Source organism: Vanellus vanellus (genome assembly GCF_965231255.1).
Source record: "Vanellus vanellus genome assembly, chromosome: 1".
Classification (NCBI taxonomy): Eukaryota; Metazoa; Chordata; class Aves; order Charadriiformes; family Charadriidae; genus Vanellus; species Vanellus vanellus.
The window spans coordinates 197,661,515-197,683,603 of NC_138905.1; the positions used below are offsets into that span (position 1 = coordinate 197,661,515).

Consider the following 22,089-nt stretch of genomic DNA (forward strand, 5'->3'; position numbering starts at 1 on the left):
GACTGACCCCACATCACTACAACCTCCTTTCAGGTATTTGCAGAGAGGGATAAGGTCTCCCCTCAGCCACCTTTTCTCCAGACTAAACAACCCCACTTCCCTCAACCGCTTGTCATAAGTCTTGTGCTCTAGACTCCTCACCAACTTTGTTGCCCTTCTCTGGGCACGCTCCAGAATCAAAATGTCTTTCTTGTAGTGAGGGGCCCCAAACTGAACACAGTACTCGAGGTACAGCCTCACCAGTGCCGAGTACAGGGGGACAATCACCTCCCTAGTTCTGCTTACCACACTATTCCTGATACAGGCCAGGATGCCGTTGGCTTTCTTGACCACCTGGGCACACTGCTGGGTCATATTCAGCCGACTGTTAACCAATATTTCCAGGTCCTTTTCTGCCAGGCAGCTTTCCAGCCACTCTTCCCCAATCCTGTAGTGCTGCATGGGGCTGCTGTGACCCAAGTGCAGGACCTGGCACTTGGCCTTGTTGAACCTCACAGAATGGTTGGGGTTGGAAGGGACCTCTGGAGGTCATCTAGTCCAACCTCCTTGCCAGAGCAGGGTCACCTACAGCAGGTTGCACACGATGGCATCTAGGCGAGTTTGGAATGTCTCCAGAGTGGGAGACTCCACCACCTCTCTTGGCAGCCTGTTCCAGTGCTCTGCCACCCACAAAGTAACATTTCCTATGTTCAAGTTTCTGCTCATTACCTCTTGTTCTATTACTGGGCACCACTGAAAAGAGACTGGTCCCATCCCCCTGGCACCCTCCCTTTAAGTATTTGTAAGCATTAATAAGATCCCCCCTCGGTCTTCTTTTCTCTAGACTAAAAAGACCCAAGTATCTCAGCCTTTCCTCATAGGAGAGATGTTCTAATTCCCTAATCATCTTTGTAGCCCTTTGCTGGACCCTCTCCAGCAGTTCCCTGTCCTTCTTTAACCAGGGAGTGCAGAACTGGACACAATACTCCAGATGTGTCCTTACCAGGGCAGAGTAGAGGGGAAGGATAACCTCCCTCAACCTGCCAGCCACACTCTTCTTGATGCACCCCAGGATGCCATTCGCCTTCTTGGCCACCAGGGCACATTGCTAGCTCATGGTCATCCTGTTGTCTACCAGGACTCCCAGGTCCCTTTCCACAGAGCTGCTTTTCAGCAGGTCAGCCGCTAACCTGAACTGATGCACGGGGTTATTCCTCCCCAGATGCAGTACCCTACACTTGCCTTTGTTGAATTTCATAAGGTTTCTCTCCGCCCAGCTCTCCAGCCTGTCTAGGTCACACTGAATGGCAGCACAGCCTTCCGGCATGTCAGCCACCCTTCCCAGTTTTGTCTCATCAGCAAACTTGCTGATGGTACACTCTATCCCTTCATCCAGGTCACTGATCAATATATTGAACAGGACTGGACCTAGTACTGACCCCTGGGGAACACCACTTGTTACTGACCTCCAACTAGACTCTGCACCACTAACCACAACTCTCTGAGTGTTACCTCATACCATTGGCCTTGGGCCATTGACCCAGCCTGTCTAGATCTCTCTGTAGAGCCTTCCTACCTTCAAGCAGTACCTTCTCATTGTCCTGTAGATACAGTTTTTAATTGAGAAGTTACAGATCAATAAAATATTTTCTTCCTACTGAGACAAGAATTTCTGAGATTTAGCATTGTGAGAAACTGGATAAATTCCTACCAAGCTGGAAATTAAAACAGAATTTTTGCAGAAGTAGTATATTGCAATATATTTGGATTCTACACAGTAAGGCATACCATTAATCATGTGATTTCAAGTCAGCAGAGACCTTACCATACCAACTTCCCTGAATTTCCATGACTATATTGATAAAAGAAGCAGTTAAGCAATCTTATTAAATGTTAGTCTACTGGAAATTGAAGAATTCTAAAGATAAAAACTGACATCAGACTGCTTAGAACACAAGACAACTAAAATTACCATCAGGGGTGCTTTTTGAAGCTTTCAAAGACCTGGGGGGATTCTTTGTTCTGTTAAATTCAAGTAGTAGCTGTCTTTTAATTGGAGGTTCTCCTAGGATAAAAACACAGATTTTTAAAAGTGATGTCCCTTTTAAGTTGAGTTTCTTACCAATGTTGTATAACTTAATTAGATTTTCTAAATAAAACATTCAAGAAGTCAGAGCAAGAAGAAGCAGCAAGCTTTCAAATCACACATCTGTATTAAATGGGCTTTTCAAACAGAGCTACTTCAACACAATTTGCAAAAGTTTCTTCCCGTACAGAATGACTGTAGACTGTGTCACCAAGAATGATTTCAATACTCCATATAATGAAGTCCGTTGCAGAATCTTTTGTGGCCAGGTCTGTTCCGTCCAAATCAAAATTTGTGAGCCTTAAGTTATCAGACTTGATACAGTCTGCCTCAGAAAGTGCACAACAGTAGACTTCAGCAGCACAGCTCACCTGCATCTTCTTTTGTACTTTCAGTAATCAAAGAGTCCCTACAGAATTCTAAAAAAGTGTGTAACGCATCTTTTGCGGAAGCTATAACTAAGGCTATGGTTCAACTGCATCACAGCTGATTCAGGCTGGACTGATACGAGTGCTATCTGCCTTTTCATGCCTAACCAAACTTCCCTGCACTAGCCTGCCCGAACTTTGTACCTGAACTTGTGCAGTTAAGCAGTGACTCTGCTGCAATCTACCCTTCCATAAATAATTTTCAGCTAGCTGAGGTCCCTGAACAGGTTTGGGTGACTGTGCAAGCTTTAAGTACCAACACTTCAGCCTTGAGACAGATCAGTTTTAGATGGTAAGAAACTGCTCTTTGAGACCAACACCTATTTTTCATATCAGACTAGCAATCTCGATACAAATGAAACCTTGTCCTCACCTACAAGGCACAAAAAGGTGAAAATGGAAATACTACTAATTTTTCAATAAAAAACCACTAGATTTGTGGAGAGAGAAAAAAAAAAAAGAAGGAAATCTGCTCAGAGAGAAAAAGAGCAGTATCTTTCTTCCATGGCTTCATAGAATCATAGAACAGTTAGAGTTGGAAGGGACCTTGAAGATCACCTAGTTCCAACCCCTCCTGCCGTGGGCACATCCCACTAGACCAGGTTGCTCCAAGCCCCATCCAGCCTGGCCTTGAACACCTCCAGAGATGGGGCATCTACAACTTCCCTGGGCAACCTGTTCCACTGCCTCACTGCCCTCAGGGTAAAGAATTTCTTCCTAATATCCAATCTAAATCTACCCTCTTTCAATTTAAAACCATTACCCCTCATCTTATCACTACACTCCTTAACTAGGGGTCCCTCCCCATCTTTCCTGTAGGCCCCCTTTAGGTACTGGAAGGCCACCATGAAGTCTCCCCAGAGCCTTCTCTTCTCCAGGCTGAACAACCCCAACTCTCTCAGCCTGTCTTCATAGGACAGGTGCTCCAGCCCTCTCATCATCTTCGTGGCCCTCCTTTATGATAAAACAGCAAAAGCTGCGCACCTTCAAAATTACTAATCACAAGTTTAGCCTGTACTGTCCATGTAAGGATGGAAAGAATGGACGAACTATTGCCTGCAACAAGAATTTTTGTCATTGACATTTAAGAGAAAGAACTTCTATATGACCCAAAAATCAATGTGACATGCAAAAAAACCCCAAACAACCCACTGTGCAGAAATATAGAGTTGAACATATATAAGACAAAGACCTACCAAATAAGTTTTTTTCTTCAGAGTGCCTCTTCCCAAAGGTCTTATTTTGAAAGTTTTTATCCAGTCTGCCACTGAAGGACTGTGCAGCATTAATTTGTACTCCAGAATCAGAAAGATCGTCTTCCATGAAAGCTCTTGCACTTTCTACAGCCTCCACTTCCAAGTAATTGTTTGGAGTTTGGAGAAGATTAATATTCATTTCTGCTTTAGCAGTAGCACTACATGAAACTTCTTCAGTGTCTGGTTTCGTGCCCAGATTCAGCTCTCCTTTTCCGAAGGACCTAGTCTCCTCTTGCTGCCAGCTATTTTTAAATAATGTTAACTGCTTGTTTTTCTTACTATGTGGTAAGTACTCAGGCATTTTAAAATGGTGAGTGCTTGGGAAAGACTTCATTTCCTCAGGGTCGATGCTTTTTAAGTCAAAGTCTTCAGTGCAGCTTTTTTCGGTTTTGGATTCAGAGATCACTTTATCAGTTAGAGAATTTTCATGTTGACCACTCTCTTTAATGGAACTAAGTTGATCTGTAATGCAAAGCCCGCTGTTTAAAAAGCCATCAGATTCTTTTAAAATTGCTTTTGCTTTTTGATAGGCACGTTTAGAGACTGTTACCTGCTTTCCACTTGCAGTACTGAACCCAAAAGCTGGATTTGAAATCAATTCAGTGCTGTCATTTTCTTCCTCTTTTGGTAATGCTATCTGAATTTTCCTAGGAACTACTTCAGCGTGCATTTCAGACCTTTCAACATCTTCCTCAACTAAATACGCTTCTTGTACATGTGATGAATGATTACATTCCATTTCAGAAAAGAGCTGTCTAGCTTTCCTGAGTGACTCTTCTGATAGTTGTACAGGCTTACCACTTGCTGTACTAAAAAATCCAAGATTGCTTATAGAACAATCTGACTGCTTTATCTGCTTATCTGGAACAGGTAAGTGCCCTAAAAGCTTAGTATTCTGTTCAAAGCATTGCCTCTGAGAACTTGGAACAGACTTTGCATCTACAACTGTGTTTGTATCTTGGTGACCATTTTTACTAGCACTTGCATTTACTTTAATAAAATGGGATGCGGCTGAATTAACCTCTTCACTTCTTGTAGCATTTAAAAACTTAGCAGAATTGGGACACTCAGCATGAATGATAGAAGATGAATTTCCAGCAATTTCTGTTTGATTAGTTCTTGAGTTAGTCTCAATTTCATATTTTACAGTTTCACTGTAATCTTCTTGAAACATTTGTCTCGCCCTTGCTAATGCACTTTCCGAAACAGAAACTGCTTTACCTGTTGCTGTACTAAACACAGCTTGTTTCATATCATCCTTTTGATTTTTAATATTAAGTGATGTTTCTTTTAAGCTGGTTAAATTAGTTTTATCTTCAGGAAGACCGACTAGTGACTGGTTTTGGCAAGCATTAACTATGGTGTCTGTGAAGCAGTTCGTATCAGCACAAGGTTCATTTAAATGTTCTAAGTCAAGTTCCTTACTGTCGCAGTTCAAATGAGAGGAGCTACTTTTTGAAGTCAAGAGGAGGGATTGATTAGATTTATTGTTACTATCCTCAACAAATAAAGTAGCTTTTGTATCTCCAGGTACAGCATGATCTTCAAGGTCATTTGATAGCTTCATTAAAGGCAGAGATGCGGCACAGTGCACAGGAAAATCATACACGTTTTCTGAATCATCCTTTTTTGCTGAACCTTCCTTCTCTCTCTCTGCAAACAGTCTTCCATCTTCAGACAAATGAGTTCTACTTAAAGCATCACTCTCCTGTCTGGGAAGGGATTCCAATTCTGACTTTCCAGATCTGACATCAGCTTTTTGATGTGCATATGAAGTTACCAAACTTCTTTCACAATCTTCACCCAGATTAACAAACATATCTATTTTAACAGTATCAAGAATTACAGCATGTTTAATGGCACTGCTCTCTACTGTCTGCTTAAAGTGATCTCCAGGATCTTTAGGTACAAGCTTTTTATTAAAATTAAGTTTTTCTGGATCACATTGAGCAATGCTTTCAATATATAAATCACAGTCTTTGACACAGCTTTTACCACATTTCCTTTTTTTTAAGGGGTTCTCAAAATTGTCATTATGTTCCTTTCCTACATCAACATTTTCTGCAAAAAACTGTTCAGCTTTAGCCAAAAATCCATCAGCAATTGTTATTTTCTTGCCGCTAGCAGTATGAAAACCAGTCAGATAACTCCCTTTCCCTTCACTTTTTTCAGCATCCACCTCCTGCTCAAAATGTATTTGATGATGATGGTAAGAACCTATTTTTTTTCTGCTTTCATTCTCTAACAGGTTCTTGTCATGGGTGATGTCTTCTCCTTCCATATTTTTACAATTTTTCTTGTGTTTTTCAGAGTTCTCCAAACCATTTACATCTCTTTCTTCACATCGTACATTGAGCAAGTGTAGAGAATGATCCAAAGCTGCATCAGAAATGGATATAAGACCACCAGCTGGAGTTTGAAATTTTTGTGACAAGCGTTCATTTTCCTTTCTATCTTCTCTTTTCTGATTAGGAGACAGGCTTTCCCTTTCATCTGATATGCTTAAACTATGTTCTTCTGCAGTTGTAATAGCATCTCCTGGATATGTTACATCTAATGAGTCTTCTTGCAAATGACCTTCAACTTGGCAATCTCCTTGATTCAAAAACTGTTTGGAAGTTTTATGAATCTGGTTATGTTTTTTAATGGATGCCGGACTGTTGATGATAGTGTTAGTACTACTGAAATTAATATTTTCATTATCATTTATTGATCTTTTTGTTCGATTTTCTGTATCTTCCTTGAAGAGTGTATTTTCCTCATATTTTTTCTGTGCACGGTGGGAAACTGAACTGGTGTGGGAAATGGCACCTATGCTTTTGAAGTCTGAAACATGAACTGTTTTTCCTTTGTTTTCTGTCATTGGATGTTTGACAAAGTTACAGTTAGAAGACATATGCCCATTTGAATTGTGACATCTAGTTTCAGAAGATTTAAACAAATAGTTATCATCATCCAAGTCACTGAAGAGCTCTGCAGATCTGGCCAAAGCCTCCTTAGAAATATTTATTTTTTTACCTCCAGCTGAAGTAAAGCCTACAAAATTAGAAAAGCTGTCCTGTTTAGGTATTGGATAGCTCCCATCAGGTATTCGACTGTCATTTCTGTCTAAGTTAGTAAAAGTAACCTTTTTGCCATTTTTATGGAAAACTACTGCTTTTTCTTTTTCATAGTCAACTGCCTTAGAGTCTTCATTTATGTCTTCCTGCTTAGTACAATACCTGCCATTTTTCACTTCATTTTCAGATTTAAAATTGCTACAAAAATCAGCATCTTTCCTTGTTTCAGAAATGTTTTCCACATTTCTTGTTCCATGTATTTTTACAGTTCCAAACTGTTGAATGACATGACTTTGTATGACGTTATTTTGCTTTCTAAACTGTGTAAATTCAAACTGACTACCTGTTTCTTCTAGGATACTAGAAAGTTCAGCTATTTCAGCTTCTTGGCTTGCTGTCAAAGTTTGATTTGTTTCTTGCAAGGACTGTTGACTTCTAGGAAAGCTTTTACACAAATCAGCTTTATGTGGAATAAACTGTGTATGCCTGGGCTCAAGAAAACTTGTCTGTGAATCTAAAGAATCAGATAGATCACTGCCCAACTTGCTTTCTGAATCCAAGGAAAATGTATTCTCTTTTTTAACCTCATTTGAAAAGTTTCTGACTCTTTCCATGGAAGAACCTTCAAAGTATTTGTTTTCAATATCTTTGAACAGCATTCTGCCTTTTGCTATACTGACTTCAGAGAATTTAATCTGCTTATTGGAAGCAGTCTGGAAGCCACCAAAGCCCAGATTCAAATGGCATGCATTAAGATTTCCTGATGATTTCCTGTTATACTTCAGGTTCTCCTTTGACTTTGTGCTGGAATACCTAGGTGCTACTTGTTTATCTGCTTCAGAAATTACTTCATTTAAAGAATTATCATCTATACAGTCTAGCAATTCTTTAGCAATCTTTACAGCTACTTTATTGCAAGCAGCTGCTTGAGGGCTTTCATTGTTTTCAACTGTCTTTGGCTCTTGATTGTCAGCTACAACTTCTGGAATGGCAGCTGCATCTGGTTTGTCCCCTTGTTTTAATCCAGTACTATCATTTTCTGAGCAGTTTACTCCCAAGGGTCCAAGTACTTCTCTACAGTCAACTACTGACCACTGGTCTGTAGCATGCCTTTTATCAGTTGATATTTTATTGCAACAATCACTACTGTCTCCATTTATGCCAAAGCTGATCTGACTGCCGTTTGTCACAGATGTAGTGTCATGGTGTGTATCATTATCCTTAGAAGACCACACAAGTTGTTCCTTAAGGCTCTGAGGTACAGTAGCTCCATCGTTCACATTACCACTCATAAACTTGTCTTCCTCACCTTTAGGGAGCAATCTGGAACGCTTTCTTGCCATTAGGTATGCTGAAGTTAGAACTTTACGTTTTATATTTGAAATTATTCCACTACTTAAAGAATCCGTTGTGTCTTCTTTCTGTATGTTAGATACTTCTAAGCATTTTAATGATGTAGCAGGTTGATCCTCTCTTGTATTTTCCCCCAAGACTCGGAAGTCTTGTTGCTTCATCCTATTGTTGAAGGAATTATCAGATGAGTTATCCATTATATCCATTTTTACAGCACAAGTGCTGAAATTATTTTCCTTAATATTCGATTGCAAATGCTTTCTCCCAGCAAGAAGCAAGCGGTCTACAAGAGAAGACATTACAAAATAAAAAGTTAATAAAGTAGTTCTTATTTATTCAAACAAATGAAAATAGAGATTTTCATAAAAACTTTGGTCCATACGATCATTTCTACACATGCTTAACACTCATAACATAAACAACACTTCTGTTTTCAAATGTGAACACCTTGACAAGATTGGAGATCTGTTTAATCCAGTCATGTTCTGATAACCAGAAACAAGTGAGTAGCCTGCAGTTAATGCTATCGGTTTTAAAAAAAATAATATCAAGTTTTAGTTGCAATGAAATTTGAAGAGATGAGCTTCCATTCTTTGTGTCTCAACATAAAAATTTGTTTCAAACTTTAAAGAGCAGTACTTCAATTCCTAATATTAAGTAATTCTAGCAAGAACAGCTTTTAAAAATATGAGTGTGTACTTGCTTTCATTATAAAGTTCGTTTTTTGAAATATTTTGTGCTTCAGAAGAAACAGCTGTACAGTCTTAAACCCCCTAATTTTAGAAAAATAACAATACAAGTTTACCATTCTTTATGATCTCTTAGAAGTCATCAACTCAGACAGGATGACACTATGGATGTCTAAACAGCATTGACAAAGATAATTAAGCTTGTCAATTAGAATAATGGTTCAAGGTGTAGATTTCTATTCCAGAAACTAACCTGAGACTAAACCAGTAAGTTAGCACCAGACTGTTTGAAGAGAATGCTATTCTGTCACTACTATTATAACCAATTCCATATCTCAATTCCCAGACTAGTCAGTTGCAGAGCTACTTTACCACAAACAGAAGATTCCACAGGATTGTATCTGAAACATTTACGTTAAAGGTTCTTAATAAATAAATTCAGAATCCTCCACAAATGATGAAAATCTTAATAATATACCTTGATCATCAACACTGGCCACGTGACAACCTTCGAATTCACAACAATCAGATTCCAAATGTGGTAACACACGATGAATAGGCGATTCAGAAGTGACTTCTTTCTGTATTTTTTCTTCTTGATACAGTAAAGTATTATTTATTGTATAAATAAATCTCTTGGATCTCTTTCTCAAGCTGGATAACATATTTAGGCTTGTATAGCCAGACTTTGTAAGAGTATTTTCTCTATTTGTTAAATGTAGGTCATTGCAATTATCTGGAGATGTAGCACTGCATACAAGTGGGTGAGACAGAACATCAGTTACGATAGATTTAGAAGTTGCTTTTAAATGCTTGGAAAAGCTGCCATTGTAGACTACAGAATACTCTGTGACATTTGTACTTTCAATTAAAAAAGAATTACAGTTTAAGAAGCTCATTTTGGAAACCTTCTCAGCTGCACATCCTTTTACTAACTTTGGATCTTGAACACTCAAAGACACAGATTGTAGTGGAGTTATTTCCAGTGCTGGGTTCTTTTCAGAATTTTTCACTTCATAGCACTTTTCTGACAAATTGATACTCAACAGCTTTTGTGCTTTTATCAAGTCTGAAGTATTCAGTAAAGATGTTTCCACAGCATCATCCTTGGTCATTAGTACTGAGTTCTCTTCTAAATTTTTCTCTCTACGTAAGTCCAAGGGTGGAGAGCTACATAAAGACATGTCCAAGTGAGTTACATCAAGATCAGATAAGTTCAGTTGAGACCACTGACTTGATGAAGATTGCATGTCTTCTTTCACAGGCTTCTCATTCTCAGATGACTTGTGTGTTCCATAATCTTGCACATCTCCTGCAATCCTAAGCGACTCCAACTCCTTTTTGTGTCCTATTAAATAGACATCTTTACCATCCCCTGTATTTTCATCTGTGTTTTGGAGTAAAGAATCCTTCATTTCAATAGAGTGGCTTTTTTCAGTCCAGCTAGTTGTTTTCACTTTCTGTGAAGTGCCAGTCTTTCTTCTAATAGGCTGCTCAGAACGAACATCCCCCTTTCCTTGTGCTTTATCTGTGTTTATTTCACATTTCTCTACTGTATCCAGAGCACGTGGTGTCAGCAGAAGAGTTCCATTGGACTTAACAGGCATGCTGAACGTATCCTCAAAGCTATTCATCTCACCAAATAAGCCATCTAACATCTCCGACTCTAAATAGTTTAGAGAAGATGGGGAGAAGAAAAGAAGTAAGAAATTAAGTTTTGGGAAATAACTTCAGAAGAGCATTGTGTTTCTATAGGTAAATACAGCTTTCAATTTTATGGCAATTACCTTTACTCAGGAGTGAGTTTGGAAAGATAAACCTACATGTCTTTAAAATAGGTTACTCTCCAACAGCAGCTGTTGGAGCAAACAGAAGGCAAAGGACATACATGCAGATGTCCTGGCCTCCTGAGGACTGTGATGGCTAAGCAGGTTTCCAAAATGAAACCTCAAAAGAATGTTATTTCTTTTCCTGTGGACAACAAAATAAGTAGTAAGTTTTAGAAGATAAAAATCTAGATTTTTTCCTCCAAAATTTAGGCCAGATGGTAAGCAAACACCTTAAGAAACTTCCTATTTTTGTCTATAACTGGCAGCCAAGGAAACTGTTACTAAGGACTAATTTATTAAACCATCTTCAGCTTTGATATAGAATATAGTATCTAGAAGGATTTAGAAAACATTCCATGATTGGCACAGATATTAGAAAAATAATAAGAATTTTTGGTGTATGGAAATGTGCAGAGGGGGAAAATAACCTAAACTCTATTTTGCAGACAGCCTTAAAAGCTTATACATACTAAATAAAAATATTACCTTCCCAAATGTATGAAAATAGACTCACCTATCAAAATATTTCACATTCAAAAAAGATAGGTACATTTTATTTTGAGAGTACTTTTTAAGTTTTTTTTTTTTTTATGAAAAAGAAATTGTAACAAAGTACCTAGAAAACATACTTGTCCTCTTTTGTCCTTGTGCACATAGCTTAACTTTTTCCATAAGCCTTTTTTAGGTACAATTTCTATAATTTAGAACTATCTTCCCTTTTAGAACTTTTAAATAACCTAGTGTCCAGAAGATTTTCCGTCTGGAAGTCCATAAAAGATCTCCCAATACTTGGTCACACACATCCAACTATTTGTGATACATCCATTAAAGGTTCATGCCCACACTGTAGGCATAAAACCACTTCTCTCGTCACATCTTTCTAACAGTTACTCTTTCTCTTTACTTTTTATTTTTTGACTGAGTGGCAGAAGGTATCACTAAACAAGATCTCAAAAAGAAGACACTAACACTACAAATTTAATGTACACAGCTCCTTTTCCCTTATTGAAGGGCATTCCTCTGGAAAAACTTCTGTGTCCACATCCTTTCATCCTGTAATAGTTTGTCAACAGAGCTTTCTAGAAAGACACAGTTGTATTTCTTTTTACTTAAACAGGACCCATTACTTTTAATCAAATAAGAAAACCAGGAGTATCTGAAAGATTGTAATAATACTGGTTGTACACTGAATAATGTGATGCTGCGGGGGGGAGGGGTGGAAATCAGGGAAGTTAATTTTGACCTCTAAACTCACTGGAGGGTCAGGGAAATGAAAACCCCAAAACCAAGGGATGAACAACTGAATTCTCCTGTTTTCCCATTAAGTTCCCTAACTCGGCAATAACTACTTAATTTGTTTTCTCAGAGCCTCTCCTTTTCAGTAAATAATACAATACTCAGACAAAAAGAAGCTTAACATTAGATGTTTATGTTCTGGAGTGATATATGACTGATTGTTAGAACATATTGCCACATTTCAAGTTGGAATCCTTATAAGCAGAGGGTATTGAACCCATTTCACTGAGGTGAAAGATGAACCATTTACTCTGATCAGGGTTATAAAAGGATTGAATGACAATTTTGTGGGTTGTTTTTTTTGTTTTGTTTTTTTTTTTTTTTTTGTTTTGTTTTTTGTTTTTTTTTTTTTTTTAAAGTGTTTAAAGTTTAATTAATAAGTTTTGGGCAACAGGCCAGGGTAAAATACCTGAAGTGTTACAGAATTCCATGTTTCTCATTACTTTTTCAGTTTAAATAGCTTCCCAGTCAATATGCTGATTCCTATATATTTGAAGAATCTTAACTCTGAACCCAGGTTATATATCCACAGCAAAGCTGTGATTTGCGCTGCAAGGGCCAAATGCCTAAAGCTTAGCGTTACAATGACCAGGATTGGATTTACTTAAACTAGGGACGTGAACCTTAGGAATTAATGACTGAGTTACAAGTGAATATGCTTAATGACTATATACAAATTTAGCTTCTTTTATGAAATTCCGAAGTGTTAATACATGACAGTACAAGTCTTGCAGTCCATGGTTACACTAAACATAAAACAGTTAAAGTTCTCCTCTTCCCCCAAATTACTATAACTAAAAATAAAAAAAATCCAGAAAAAAAATTCTTTGAAATATTTGATAGTTCTTGTACTTTGGACTGAGTGCATTTATTCAGTCTCACTGTTAAGGACACAACTTGTACAATATAAATAATCTCTTCATACCCTTAAAATCATGTAGGTATTCAAATCAATATTATGATCTCTGTTATTTTGACTGAAACAAAACGTTTACCTAATAAAACTGATTGCCTTTCATGTTCATTCAATGCTATTCCAGAGAAAACCAACATTTGAAAGCCACAAACATGAAGGTTTGAGCTATCCTTCTTTTCACATTGCACTTCAAATGCCAAGTTAACTATTATCAAAAAGGGAAGACAGAAAAAAGAGGAGACATTTGCAAAAGTAATTTTGTACTTTAAAAGACATGGGTTTCTTCTTCCTCTTATTTTTACTCAGACACTGTTTTAACTAGCCTTCTATACTGCAGCATGAGATGCAGTAAGCCATTTTGGAACACAGAACAGGACAATAATTTGTCCTTAATTTCTAAAAGTATTTTACTGAATACAGATTACTTGAATATGTTTGCTACCAACTACATTTTTGTCAGCAGGTTTGAACCTGCAATATAAAAACAGCAGTATATATCACATTGCAATCAAAACCACTTCCTCACTCTAGCGTTCTCAGCTCTCCCAGTCAAAATTCTAAACTGTTTATTTCACAATTCTTACATGTACCACCAAACAATATTTTTAGGGCAGACCATTTAATTCAGATTAGGAGACATACAGTCCTAAGGTTATACCGTCCTGTCTAGCCTGTGTCAATCTCTACAGCACCTTTTTACACCCACTCACGCCAAACAAATTTCTCTTAATATTCTTCCCTTCTGGCATCATTTCTCAACAAAACCCAAAAAACTCACACTGAAGCGTATGTTTTCACTTGTTCACTAACATTATATAAGAACACAGAATGAAAACATTTTTTCCCCTTGGACGAGTATTTTCTGCATATGTTAATTTTTTTAACATTTCTTTTTCTTAAAAGTATTTGTCACATTTTGAACTACTAATAGGTAAAGTAAATGAAGAAAGGATATAGCACAATTAAAAACCAAGCTCACCCTAGAATAATGAGTATACATAAACCTACTCAATAGCCAGAAGCAGTAGTCTTGCTCCCCCTTGAGCCTGTACCATTTTCTCGCTCAGCTCTCCCATAGTCTCACACCTTCACTAGCATCAGTACTAATCTGGCTGTCATCCAGTAGCATGATAACCTGATTTAATTCACTGACCCAAGAGAAACTGGTTCCTTTTTTTAGGGCCAGATTAGTTTTACAAAGTTGAATCAATTCAGGAAGTGGGAGTATACAGTTGGCAGAACAAATAAGCTCACGACATACAATGTAACTTTACTCTCAGTCTTGCTTCACAGTATACTCAGTAGTAAAGTACCAATGCATACCAAAATCTTTGATGTCATCTTCAGCTTTTAGCTTTACTGTCTCTGGTACGGACAGCATACTTGTATCATTTGTCCCAGGACATTTATCATGGTTGGAAAAAAAGTTGTGCAAAACCTGTAAACCAAAGACATAAGCTGTTATATACATTACATATCAGCAAGCGTCACTTTCACAGTAAATCAAGCAATTATAAACATTTACTGCAATATCTGAATAATTCTGCACCTCCTAAAACGCAAGGTAACATTTTCACATGTACACATGAAAATAAGTAAGGAGATAATCCCCTTTTTCAATACAAACCATATTCCATTCTATAATCAATTTAAGGGCAGCAAATGGGTTCAGCAGTTTACTGCTAGCAAGCCTCTCAAAAAGGAATAAAGGAGATTATGAGTAAGAAGAAAGATGTTTTGCTTATTTTAACTTGTAACGGTTTGTTAACTGTAAAGTTTCAGGTAGTTAAGAATCAAAGGTAAATTTGTAATTGAATCTTCTCAGCGCCATTCTTGGTTTTCAGTCTGAATAATCATTAAGCTTTCATATACACAGAGTAAAATTACTATTTTGCAGGAACTCTCCCTTTCCTAATATCAAAGGACTGAAATTAATACTCAATTTCAACTCTTGGTATTGTGACTGAGCACCAGAAGTTATTGGACAATATAAGCCAAACAATAACTCCCAAAATTTTGACAGAAGAGGAAGAAAAATAAACAAACCAACTCTAAGATAAGTAGTATATTGCAATTCTTAAGTTTGATTTCTCTGTGAATGACTCCCACTGCTGCCGAGTCCAAGTGATTTTGGTTTCTTTTTTAAAAACACAGCAAAAAAACATTCCTCAAAGTGGGTGATTTATGAAAATACAGCCTACAGTCAGGTTTTGAGAGCTTAGTTTAGTGCACGGTACGTTTAAAAATAGCCAAATAAGAGAGCCTAGAATGAAAGTGATAGAATTTTTTATTCTTCGCTCAAGGAATGTAAACATACAACTAAATAGCTTAACTGAAATTAAAGAACAGCATGGCTCTTAAAACTACTTACTATCTCAGCTCTTTCATCCTGTTGCTTTCCTCCAGAAATAGAATCATTCTCTCTAGCTTTAGAAGAAAGACAGACAAGTCAATTCCTTTGGTCCTAAGCCATTTTCTGAGTGTGCTCAAATATGGTTGTGTTTTGGGAGGGTTTTCTTTGGATTATTTTAAATGCAACTGAAACCTGTAAACAAAAAACTACTGAAAACTAACCAGAAGTTCTAACTAGAAAGTCCTACAGGTGATGCTGAGGGACAGTGTACAAAAGCAGTTTCATAACAGCACAAAACACACTAAATCACAGGTTGCAGTTGCTCCTATGTAGGTAGACCGGTTACCACCCTGAGCCCACCATCACTGCCAATCCCCTTTCCAGCATTTAATCAATAGCACTACACTCATTTTTTCTGTCAAAAGATCTGGATGAGATCTTCAAGCCTCTATCAGGAATTTGGGGTGTTTTCCCCATTTTGTCCCACAGAAGCAGTAATATCTTTTCACCTACTTTATAGAAGGAGAAAGTGAACCCTATTTTTAAGATGCTTAAAGAACAGCATATACAAATAACATGTTTCATAGACACGACATCTAGGTTCCATGTAGCAGACAAACGACTCACTCTTTCCTTTTACAGCTGCCAGATGGCAGAGAATGGGCATCACTACTATAAAATACTAGGCTCGCTCATCCAGGAAGTGGAAGAATGAGAAGGAGAGCTCAAACCACAACTCATTTTCCAGAAGAAGCTACGGGTACTTTTCCCAGCCTTCCTTTTCAGGTCACATCACTCTGGACCAATTAACACCCAAAACAGCACAACACAGTGGCCTTGTGAATACTACCACCCCTTCCCTCCCAACAGAGGAATCGCAGCATATGTCAAATTGGAAGGGACCCATAAGGATCATGAAGTCCAACTCCCTGGTCCTCGCAGTACTACCTAAAACTAAACCATATGACTAAGAGCATCATCCAGATGCTCCTTGAACTCTTGACAGTCTTGGTGCCATGACCAATTCTTGCACAAGGAGATTCCCAATTCTTGCATGCATTCGTAATATGCTTTATATGCTTGCATGTTCTATATGCTTTATACAGTGATAGTTTAACCACATTAAAAAATAGCAATGTCAGAAGATAAGCAGACATACAGGTTTTCCCATTTTCTCAAGAGTTTTTGTCAACAAATCATAAAGTAAAATTTAATTTTGCTCATCATATGCTAAAGAAATCCCACTTACAGCAACACCTTAGGTCAAGGCTTGATGTTTAGCATCACTGTTAGCGCCACTTAAACAGTCATTCTCATCCTCAGTTATACTGACAGAGCTGTTTGCGCAGCTGTACAGTAAACGAGGTCCAGGAATTGCCCTGTCCAAATAACCCAGGAAATATGGTCTTCAATTGGATCAGCATCTCAGTGTGTCTCACTGCATCAATATGATGGCAGGCACAGAGTGAGTGGGGTTGAAAATGCTGAGGCCAGCACTGTTGCTGGAAAGTTTATTCAACAGGCTACCTCCTTAGACTTCATAGATATACTCACATGATACCTAACAGTATCTACTTTTGTGACAGTGCAAATATAAGCAATCATTATCTAATCCTCTTTCTTTGCTTTGCTATGTTATTTCTAAATTTATATTCCCGAATCCCTTATTCAAAGAAAGAAAACTTTTGAAAAGCAATGACATATTTAATTTCATTTCTTCCTTTTAGGGCTGCATTATTTAAAGTCACCCACTAAGCATCACTGTGAGAGTTTTATCCTTTTTAATAAAAAAACAGTTCACACTAAGTGAACTTCCAGTGTCAAAACTGGAAGTTTTTAACCCTTAGCAACTGTTCATTTTTAGAAATACCTATTATTACTGTTGCACCAAGTGTAGGAGGTGTGGCTAAAGAACTTGACCAGGACATATCTGGATCCACTTCTGCTCCCAGACTTTCAGAAATACGTTTTGGAGTTCTGACCTAGAAATATATTTAACAATTATTATTTCTATGCAGAATTCTAAATGTACTACTGAGGAAAAAGAAAACAAAACGCAGGAATAAAATATTTACCTCCAAAAGTTTTGGTGTGCAAAACAAGCTTCCATATGGTCCTAAAAAAACATTATGTAATAAGGACATTAAGTAATACCTAGGACATAAGGATTTATATCTACAGATATCAGATATTTTGTAAAACCAAAAAAACAAAAATACAAACCAGGAATATTATTTCTCTGAGGTGTTCTGTAAGTATTCCTTAAAATAGTTGGACTGCAAAACAAAACCAAATTAAAAAAATATTAACTTCACTTCTCAGTTTCTGAAAATAAGTAAATATTTCAGACATTACATATATTACCACCTCCATTATTTTCTTTCTTTGCAACCATGGCTATTTCCCTAACTAAATAAAAGGTAGATTTCTCCTAACCATCAGTCAGTATTTTAAACGTTACCATAAGTTTATTTCAAACTATAAAATGCTTCTTTTGTGAAATGTTCATTTTCAATGATGATTTGTCTGACGTAGAGTAGACTGGACTTCAAATATAACCATGCATTTCTTAATATGCTGTATGAAACTATGGAAAGTGGCTTAATTAATTGGTTTTAATTAAATAATTAGCTTAACTTCTTATAATCAACATGAGTACTTTGAGCAGATTTATCTGAAATATATATATTTAAATGAAGAAATCAAGGCTATTACTAAAAAAATCTCAGTAAAATAAATAGCTTTACAAATTACTACTTGAGAAGCACACGATACAACACTACTACTTTTTCTTGCATTGGATGTTGAGGATTTGGGAAACTTCAATAATGTCAACAAATGCCATATGCCAGCTGTGAAGTAGTAGAAAAACAGAAAGGAAGAACTCCTAAAAGCAAGGAAGTTTTCAAAATTAGCTACTGTTTTATTTTCAATTCTCTTAGCATCTTATTGTCATAAACTTACAAGACATACAAGATTACTGACTGCTTTGAAGAACTCTATCAGTCAAATACAGTGGGTGTAGTGTTTCTTTTTGCTTAAAACCCAGTTTATTTTCTATTTGTATTGACATATTCAGCATACCTAGCAGCAAGGCAGTTGTGACAGGTGCCAGGAGGAGAAGCAAGCATTTCATTTTCTTGATCTATTTTTCTTCGTGGGCTTATCAAATTCTCTCTGCCTACAACATAGAAGATAATAATGAACACAACCTTGCAGAACTACAAGTAACAGTTTCGATTTTGAACTTTAAAGATAAGCTTTAAGAAAATTACGCAACATCTGATTTTTAGTTAAAAAACCCAAAAAACCACCACCTTTTCCCCTAGTGTTTTGAACATGTTCAAATTCTATATCCAAACAATGCTAAAGACATTTCAAATGCACTCCCAAGAGTGCCCACTTTATTCATTTGATACATATGTGTTCCAGTATATTACATCGATATTATTCAAGTCACGTATTCTTTTTTAGTATACTGTATTGTGCCTCAATAGTAGTTATTCTCAGGAGAAACTCAATACATGCAAACGTGCATTTGTACCAGCTTTCCCTCAAATTTACTTAAAACATATGCTTTTTGATTTGAATAAGCAGCATAAAGCAACAATTATTTCTGGAAGTTATCAGAGGCACTGTCACTGGTAGCAGTAGCTATTTATATGCTGTGCATCTCCAGACCAAAGAGAAAGAGTGTGCCCACAACAGGAGCAGAATACATTGAACAGTAAGCCCCTCACATGAACAAGCAACTACTCAAAAGAATTCCTACTCAGAAATTTCCAAACAACTTCCAGATCAGAAATTACACCTAGGTTTCTGCATTCCTCTCAGCTTCTGAGTTCCTGAGTCCATATGCACAGCACGGCTGCATCTCAGTACCATACCAAGGTGAAAACCATCAGCTTCCATCCATGCTCTTGTTCTTCACAAGAAGAAAACCTAGGTACATGAGCCAGTTGGCTTTAACCAAGAAAACCAGAAGATCTCAGGCCAGCCAGAGATAAACTTTGGTAACAGTCATCTTCCCTTCCTTAGGGAGTGTATGCAAACATCCCCAACACAGAGCAAAAGTAACCATTTTGAAACAGAAGAATCATATAGTTCCTTTTTTTGCAATTCATTAAATGCCACCAAGAATTCACTAGGGACTTAACACTGTAAAAGTCTGAACAGCTAAATTTAGAAGAAACATGTTCTCAGCTGAGAATAAGTTGAGCAGAAGTTCAACAGTATACTTAAGAAAAACAATCAGGGTAACAATATTCTATGGAAGCAATGTTATAAAGTATATTTGAACAGTAGCACAGTTCTATACCTTTAAAAAACTTTGTTTTGGGATCTAAGAATGATTCTGGTAATAAAGGGAGTCTTATGTTTGCCTGTAACCGGTTTAGAAAAGCTTATCTTATTGTTAGGAGGGCACAGATACAGTAGAGGTACAAATTAGATATTGCAGGAATAGGGTTAGATATTCTTCCATAGAAAAGATTCGTATATACAGTCTTGCATACATTCTCCATAGAAAAGATTCTTCTGTCTGTCCACGAAAGACAGGTACATCAAAAAGGAGCAGTGTGAAATGTACTCTTATGACATACTTAGGATTTTGAAATAATGTAATGAGAATTACCTCATAAAAGTGCTAGAATTCCTTGTTTCCAAATGGAAAAATGTAACTTCTTTCCATGACTTACAGTTCCACTAACTCAAAGACCTTAGCACTTCTAAATCTTTCTCAGAAATGTTAAGGAGCACCCTACAGATCACCTCATACTTCAGCAGGATAAGCATCATTCTCTCTCAAAATGATTTTCAGAGATTTTGCATAGAACAAAAAAAATCAGACCGTGAAAAAAAATTCACTCTGATTCTCAGTAAACAAGTTACACTAATAAGCTCATATCTCCTTATATTAACAGTAAGACCACAACAATATCTTTTCTACAGAAAACTTTGCATACACATTACCAGTTTATTGCAAGGTTGAATTCATTATCAAGATGAATTCTGCTTTTTTATAGATGGTCTTCAGAAGCTTACTAACATAAACTTTTTAGTCATACAATTTCTGCAGTAGCATTATCTATTACACTAATAACCATCAGCCACAACAACAAAAAGTGAACAACAAAAAAGTCTCTTGCTTCTGGATGGCATAAGCAGCCTTTAAGTACCACTTTAAAAAATAAAAATTACTCACTTGCTCCTATTTTTTTCTGATCCAGTTCTTTTCCAGGAGAAGAATAAGGTGGCAATATCATATTTTGTTCTTTAAAAATTAGTGGAGTTGATGCCAGCTGACTGTATGTAGAGAGTTTTGCCCTTGGAGTTTTAAAAGATGTTTGATCAAGCCAGCCAAATGGACCATCAAGTTCTCCTAACAGTTTAGGCTCGTATGGGGGTGCTTCAGCACTGAGTTCTTCAAACCAGTTGAGACTGATAGGCCCTAAGTCTATAAAGAAAAACATAGAGAAAACCACATGAAAAGGAAAAAAAAAAAAAAAAAAAAAAGGATCCTCCCTCCAGGATGTGAAAATACATTAGGCATGTAAATGCTAGCAGCAAATTGCACAGCTCTTTCCATTGTCATACTTCTGTTTATTTTGTTTTTAGATAGCTTTGAACTCTGATACCCACAAAGTATAAAAGAATGCCTGCCCAAATTCTCAGACCATTAAGAAAACTAACCAAAGAGAAGACCAATATCCAGTTTATTTAAAATTAAAAATATACTTTTGGCTTTTAGTTTATGTTTTATTTTACTCAGACTGGCAAGATAAACAGGTTCCTTTTAAGATCAATAAATCATACTACTACAGATGCATTTGGCAAAAGACTAAACCTGGTCTGCACATGGGTACATAAGGAGGCCACAGCTAAAAAACAAGTACAAAAAAGTAACAGAGCACAGATTTACAAAAACAAGCTACAAATAAAAAAATTAAAGAAATATATAAAAAAAAATAGATATTAGCAAATACAGATTTGGGGCAAGAAAAGCAGCTAACAAGTTGCATAAGACTATGAGACTATGGAGCATACAGCAGGTGTGTATCAACGTCTAGAAGACAACCCTAATAAAAATTAACTGTAGAGAAGACGTACCTGATTCACTGCAGTGTGCCTTAAATATTTCAAAGAAAGTTGGTCTTTGCACAGGTTCATAAGCCATTTTCTTATCCATGACATTACTGGAATAGTTGTTGAAAAACCTGGGAAATAAGAAGACACTTTCATATGGTGCTGCAAGTCTTAACCCTGCTTTCCTGCATTTCCTTGGCAGGTGTGTCGTAACCCAGCCCCTTTGGCTGTAGGACTGCCATGCGTGTGTTCAGACATCGCGATGATGAGCACGGTAGGAAAACAACAAACAAGAAAAGCATAGAGGATTACACCAGAAACGATAAGGATACTCAGCAAATACAGGAGAAAAATCAAGATGGAACGGGCGGAACGCTTTTGAGGTATTTTAAACACAAATTAAAAAATCCACACTCTTGTATGTTAGGGTAGAAGATTAACAACCTTTAAAACTCCTGTGTTAAGAATTTGATTTAAAGCTGCTTTCAAATGGAGCAGACTTTGCCAGTTTCCCAGTTCTATTAAAAAACAGGTATAAGTAAGATTGCCATAGGAACTTTCCTGTTTAACACATTGTTTCCACTATAAAATCAGTTTTCCACGCGGTGGCTTTCACTCACGCTGCCTTAGCAAAACGACGGGGGAGACAGGCGTTTAAAAGGAAGGGTAAAGGCTAGCCTAAAGACAGAAACCCAAAAAATGTAAAATTGCCTCAGGAACACGTTTTAAAAGGCGAAGCGACCGATCCACGCCGCTTCCCG

General features: G+C 37.1%; 1 protein-coding gene across 1 annotated transcript in view; it reads right to left on the minus strand.

The window, feature by feature from the left end:
- Positions 1-21,431, minus strand: part of BRCA2 (BRCA2 DNA repair associated) — a gene marked incomplete at its 5' end in the record, with an annotated part of 44,938 nt that extends 23,507 nt beyond the window's left edge. The window contains 11 exons of the mRNA XM_082496903.1: positions 1,952-2,044; positions 3,690-8,444; positions 9,329-10,516; positions 14,215-14,329; positions 15,263-15,318; positions 17,115-17,226; positions 17,320-17,360; positions 17,468-17,520; positions 18,329-18,425; positions 20,448-20,699; positions 21,353-21,431. Coding sequence (XP_082353029.1) covers positions 1,952-2,044; positions 3,690-8,444; positions 9,329-10,516; positions 14,215-14,329; positions 15,263-15,318; positions 17,115-17,226; positions 17,320-17,360; positions 17,468-17,520; positions 18,329-18,425; positions 20,448-20,699; positions 21,353-21,431 — 6,841 coding nt within the window. The remainder of the gene's footprint in view (positions 1-1,951; positions 2,045-3,689; positions 8,445-9,328; positions 10,517-14,214; positions 14,330-15,262; positions 15,319-17,114; positions 17,227-17,319; positions 17,361-17,467; positions 17,521-18,328; positions 18,426-20,447; positions 20,700-21,352) is intronic.
- Positions 21,432-22,089: the final 658 nt, after the last annotated feature.